Here is a 6,519-nt window from a genome sequence, read left to right as displayed (position 1 = left end):
AATATCACAAAATAAACTACAACATTAGATTTAAATCTGAATGGTAACATTTAATATAAATAAATGGTAACTCCTGTATTTATCACTTAAAAATGTTCTTGGAAGTATGACTTGAGAACAAGTTGTTTAGCACTGAGGGGAACCCTTTGTATTAATCAGTATTGAAAAATATAACAATATAATTATGTCCCAAAATATCTCACAGGCTACCAATTGCTAAGTCCTGCATGGTATTAGAAGGGACTATGTGGAGATGAAGCAGAGCCAAGGCTGGGACACACACTGCCTCCCAGGGCTTCGTGGAATCACCCGTGAAGTTCACTGGAGAAAGAGCTTCTATACTACATTCATCAACTGTTAACATTGTTCTTAAAGTCACACAACAGATACTAAACTTCTATAGTTGAATCTTTCTGACCATTGTCACCACAATGGCTTCACAGTTTAGAAAACCCTTTAATAACAAGGCACCAGCAAAAGACCTTCAGACTGACAATTTAGATTTTATTCCAACTCATAGTTCTGGTGTGCTGGGGGCAGAAGACATCTATAACTCACCAAGGGCTCAGCCCAAGTTTTTCCCAAACAACAATCACTCCCAGGCAAAGCAGGAGCTGCACAGTCGCTGGGAGATGTTCATATCATGGTCGCAGCCAGAAAAGCATAGCGAGGAGCAGATGATTTCTCAACTGGTCTTGGAGCAGTTTCTCCTCACTGGGCATTGCAAGGACAACTTTGCTTTGAAAGAGAAGTGGAAATCCAGTGACAGAAACATGAGGAGATTCATGGAGAATCTGACTGTTTGAGTGCTTGAAGCCTCCTGTCATGGTCCATGTCTCCATGCAAGGACAGGAAGCTCTCTTTTCTGAAAACATGGCATTAAAAGAAGTCATCAAGTTTTTGAAACAACAGCAATCTGCAACAAGGCCAACACCAGAGAATGCAAAGATGCCAGTAGACACCACACAAGATATATTTTTGGCCACAGGACAAGAAAACAGTGAAAAGGAATGCAATACTTAGAATTTTACCAAAGTAAATGTTTGTGATAGCTGTACTGAAAATGAGATGAACTCCCTTCTTATTATCCAGAAAGAACAGTACCCTGAGCATGAAGAGGGAGATGTTTCTTTTCAGTTCTCTCAGGGTGCCAGAAGAGCCAGTCAAGGCAACTCTAGTCATCAGGTAGAGTTTCTAAGTGTATCTACTACTTCAGATATCCCCATGGAGTAACAACCAATGGATTTCTCCAGAACAAACATCTATGAAGACAAGAAAGATTGCTATAACACTTCCAAGGAATCCTACTCAAGTAAATAGTGCTGATAATATTCCCAGGAACAAGACAGATTCCGTTTTCATTAACCAGAGAATGTATCATCCTGAGCCTGAGGTGGGAGATGTTTCTTATGGGGTTCCTCAGGATTCTACAAGAGCAAGTCAAGGAACATCCACATGCCTGCAGGAGTCACTTGTGGAGTCTTTTTCTGAAAAAGACCATCAGGAGGTCCCAGGGTCCCTCTCCAGGCCAGAGCAACCTACCTCTGAGCCTTTCTTTCTTTGTAAGAATCATGAGGCAAACTCACCATGTGAAAGTCATCAAAAGAGATTCTGTAGTGATCCCAAACTATACAAGTGGGAAGAATGTCCTAGGAGGTTCAAATATGCCTGTAACCTTACATCCCACCAGAGAACTCACCTGAATAAGAAGGGATTGGTCTGTGTCACCTGTCAGAAAATATTCAAACGAGCCTCTGACTGCCGAAATCATGAGGTAATACACAAGCCAGAGAAGCCTTTTATATGCAGTACATGCAAAAGGTCTTTCAGCCACAAAATCAACCTGAAGGCTCATGAGAGCATTCACACAGGAGAAAAGCCTTATGCTTGTTCTCTACATAGCCATACCTTCCGCCAATCATCCACATACCACAGTCACCTGAGTAATTACCACAAATCTGACTAAACTATGGAACAACCTCAACAGAGGCTGGTAGGGGCTCAGCCTCAGTATGTCATCTGCAAACAGAGAAGAATGTAGCTACTAAATTGTACTTACCTAATGAAGATATAATATGTAATTTGTGGACTGTCATTTTTATGGTTTTATTTAGTCTCTGTCTCTCTGTCTCTGTCTCTGTCTGTCTGTCTGTCTGTCTCTCTCTCTCTCTCTTTCTCTCTCTCTGTGTGTGTGTGTGTGTGTGTGTGATTTTTTTTGTCTGTATTTCCTTAGTTCCATAGCATAAGTTGATAGTAGAATACTTAGCTGTTAATTCTTGAGTTATTTCTTGTTTTCAGACAGTGTCCATCTTATTGGTAGCTTTATACACCAGTCTTTCTGGCACTAGAGTTTCCAAACATTCTCTGGTCTCCACTTGTATTGTCTATAGTGGTTCTGACAGAGGCCTGCCATTCCCTCTGACATTTTTCTACTTGTTGGGGTTTCAATCCCAAGTCTTAGGCTTGCAAGTTAAATGCATTGCCCTTTCAGATATCTCCAACCATATATGTACTGCTTACAGTTCAAGAATATTACTCTACATTAATAGAAAGACTTCCAAAATAGAATCAAAAAATAAATAAATCAACACTCACAGTGGTTCAGAGGACCCTCCCTTACCTGTTCAATTATGGTTCCCCCAACACTCTGCATAGCTCTGGTTTCAAGACATCTAAGCTCTTGGTTCATGGAGCAGGTTTTATGGATGCTTGCCTCACATGATGAAAAATAGCTGACAAAAGCAAATCTTTCTCCATGAATAACTTCCAAAAGTCTAATGTCAAGAATGTGAAGTGGAATAAGAGTCATGTTGAGAAACAGGATTCTGTGCAGATCTGAAGACAACAGGCATAGGTTGAATGAGTTCTTGAGATCTGTGTATGTGCCCGTGATTCCCACGAGTTAGCTAAGTTCCCATATCATGTCGAAACATTGAGGATGCATTATGACTGGTAAAGCCTTTCAGCAGGCAATCAGAAGGCTTCAGTTTTCATTGTATAAAATTTCATCAGCTGGCATGAATACCAACACAAGTTATGCATCTCCTCACTGAGGATTTTATATTTAACAAAGCTTCTTGTGGACCCTGTCCACAGTAATGGCTTTCTAACCTGTCTGGATATGGCATGGTCTGTGGTCTTTCTTTTCCTAGTGATATTGGTTGATTTATGTTCTAATGGTTTCAACATTATCAGTTCTTGGATTGTAGTTTGAGTTTTTGAGAGTATTTATGTAGAAATACATATATGTATGCATGTATGAATACATTTATATATATATATATATGTATGCACATGTATCATTGTTGATTATGTGTTGAGAATTTTACATTAACATTGTTATATATAAATTTATCTCCTCAGAATAAATGATTCATTTCACATTCGAAAAGAGCCATTTTGACCTTAAAATATATACTTTCATTAGAAAGTTGATTTAAAAGAAGAAGAAGAAGAAGAAAAGAAGAAGAAGAAGGAGAAGGAGAAGGAGAAGGAGAAGAAGGGACTGTGTGACACAGTTTCCTGCTTGGAGCAGAGACAGCAGGGCATGGGCCTCCGTGAGTATTGATGGTTGCTGGGCATGAGGCTTATTTGTATAACAATGTATATATTTCACTTCATGTTCCTTCTTTGGGAAATATTCTCCCTGTCAAGGTTAATGACATGACACTAATTATAATTAGAAAGAAGATGAGTCTGAGAGTCAAGGGTATGTCTATGATCCTCAGGAAAAACGGTAAATATTATGACCTTCAGGACAGCACTTAAGGCTGTGGGAAAGAACTTTGAAAACATGAGTACAAAATTATATAATTTCTCAACTACGCAAAATATAAGGATGCAATATGAATTGTATGAGGGGCTTCATGAACCTTAAAAAACAAAGGCAGCTGCACTAAAAAGACAGCTTATCAGAAAGATACAAAGGCAGGCAGATTCCAGAGTTCAAGGTCAGCCTGGTACAGAGGTCCCAGCATAATAGGAAAGGTAATCTCAGAATGGGATCCCACCCAGTTAACTTATTGTCTGTGCTTACTAGGGCAGGCAGATCTCTGAATTCATTTGTAATGTTAGAAAAAAAACTGTACTTGCTGTCTTATCCTAAGAATCAAGGATTGAGGGCTAAGGTCATAAAATGCTGATGTATAGAATAACCAAAGGGGAACCTGAAGTAAATGACTGAATTGATATGTAAATAAAAGACTGGGCTTTGGTCTATGGAAGAGAGCTATCCAGAGAGAGCATGACTTAAAGAATGAACACAGCTCTTTTAGAATTTTTCTAGCAGGATTTCTGACTTTTGTCAGAAAAGTCCAAGAATTTTCTTTTCTACCAGCTTTTCAAACTTTGGTTAGAAAACCCATGAGCTATCCAGAGATTTTAGAATTTGCTGTAGCAAGAGTGAGCTGTCTTGAGCAGAGAGCTGTCTGGAGAGCCATGTCAAGCAGAACACAGAGCCATCAGCTTGTACATCATGACTGACTTTGTGTCATTTCTTCTGCTGCTAACAAACACCCCTTCTCTTGGGAACCCCTCTCCAAGCCAAGGCTGGTCCTTGACAATCATTCTATGTTTAAAAAATAATACAGAAAAATTATAAGAGCCACAACATGGAGAAAATGCTATGAAATTCTGTGGTTTTAATGTATGACATAACCATGGCAATCATGAACATGCACATGTGGCTACCTACCTACACATGCATATGGGGCAGGGGATAAAGGTCAAGATCATGCTACCAATTGTCTCAACTTTTAGGTTAAGAAGTACAGATCTGAAATATGGCATGTTACTGGTTTACCATCACATTTTAAGGACTGATAGAAAATAAATTGTCCATACTTGATTGACATGATATAAATGATACTTATGAAGACTGACAGTAAAAGACCCCCAGAACTGGGGAGATCTTTACTCAAGTCTCGGGATGATGCGACCATCCAATGACTCATGAGAGACCAAACTTGCTGCAATCACATGAGGTTTACTGGGAATACCAGTACCAGGGTCGATCTCGTGACCTTGTCGGCCAGAGGAGTTCAACCCCAAACACAAGAAGAGTAAGGGGTATTTAAGGGAAAAGCCACAAGCTGGGGGTGGGGAGAGGGTTACCAAGGAAACATAACATAAAAACAGTGGAAACTTTTAGAGGGACCCAACCCAAGGTATTCAGTTAGGGAGGGGAACATATTCATTCTAGGAATGTAATCTACCGGTCGACAGGTTGGTTTATGAGAGTCTCATAAACCAGTAGACCTTCATTCCTAGTTCCGCCCTCATTGTAGATCATTCAGGAGGGGCAGGTATCGGGAACCAGAGCCCTGAGGCTCTGAGTTAGCCAAATTCCTGGAACTATCTACTTCACATTTTGGCTTGATACAGAGGTTTCCCATGCCCCCTTTTAGGTAAAGGTTACACATTATACATACATTTCTATTAAATGCCCTAATTTTAAATTCTAAGATTCTCCAGCCTTTCATTCCCCACTTCTTCTAGTAGATAGTTCTAATCATAGAACTAAATATCAGTATCATTATATTTTAGATTTTCTTGGCCTAGCAAAGTATAATATTGTTGGTCTAACATTAGAATCTGGACAGCACTTATTCTTTCTCTAACAAAGGCAACTAATCTATTAAGCATGCATGGGTCTATGGTTATTTAGTCTTTCTCTGAGCTTACTCATGTAGTCTCTAATGACTCCTGAATGGTTTACATAAAAGCAACATTCTCCTATATTTAAATCAATGGCAGCTCTTAACTCTCTATAAGCCTTATGCTGCAATACCATAGCGGATGTTCCTGTACCTGCCCCTGTAGTCCCTAAGCACAATTCCAATATAACTGTCAGGGGAACTCCTAACTCTCTTCTATTGCCAGGCATTACCTTACTGGCTCTCAGGCTTCCAAGCTTCTCTTCTTTCCTGTCTTTATCTCCAGCTCTCTAGCCTCTTATTCTTTCTGACTCTCACACTAGACTCCATCTTCAAAGACTATCTTTTAAACGTTCTATATCTTCACTATGCCCTTTCACAGTCTTTCTGTAACATTCCTTTTTCTTTCTCCATTTAAAATACTTTCTCAGCCACCTGCATTAGTTTTCTTAACGACTTATCCTGCATCTCTTCTAACTTCCGTAGTCTTTCAACTCCACCAGAAATCCAGGAATGACTGAATAATAGAATATATGGGGAAGCTTAACACAGCTTCCAGAAATATTGCCAATTAATAAGAGACTTCTGGACACCTGGACAGCCCTTCAAAACGTTGGAGCATCAATCTTCAGCCTTCTGGTCCATGAATGTCTGAGGACAGGAACATTAAGGACTGGCCTACTCTGTCTCGGCAAATATAAGCTGTCCTAGGCCTGTGTGTCCTTTTTGGACAGTATCGTCTGCAGATGAAGAAGCAACTTTTGCCTAGTGGTTGTCTCGCCACAGCTGGAGCAGTCCAAATGATGCTCAGTTTCTTCTTTGAGTCTGAGAAAGGGGTACTGTCAGTTGCAGACAGGTCTCTAGC

The 6,519-nt window shown here is 39.9% G+C and overlaps 1 protein-coding gene and 1 non-coding gene across 2 annotated transcripts; both read left to right on the top strand.

Annotated features, from left to right (window-relative positions):
- The first annotated feature begins 431 nt into the window (after window positions 1–431).
- Window positions 432–1,966, top strand: LOC116097630 (zinc finger and SCAN domain containing protein 4C-like). Its single transcript, XM_031380293.1, is given in 3 exon segments — window positions 432–800; window positions 802–1,304; window positions 1,306–1,966. Coding segments are annotated over 3 exon segments (1,533 nt in total).
- Window positions 1,967–4,253: 2,287 nt separating this feature from the next.
- On the top strand, window positions 4,254–4,318 carry LOC116097658. Its single transcript, XR_004121502.1, has one exon. It is a non-coding gene; the product is annotated as a U7 small nuclear RNA (small nuclear RNA).
- The last annotated feature ends 2,201 nt before the right edge of the window (window positions 4,319–6,519 follow it).

Source organism: Mastomys coucha, unplaced genomic scaffold (assembly GCF_008632895.1).
Source record: "Mastomys coucha isolate ucsf_1 unplaced genomic scaffold, UCSF_Mcou_1 pScaffold19, whole genome shotgun sequence".
Classification (NCBI taxonomy): Eukaryota; Metazoa; Chordata; class Mammalia; order Rodentia; family Muridae; genus Mastomys; species Mastomys coucha.
Note: the sequence above shows the minus strand (reverse complement) of the source record. Positions and strands in the feature narration are given on the sequence as shown.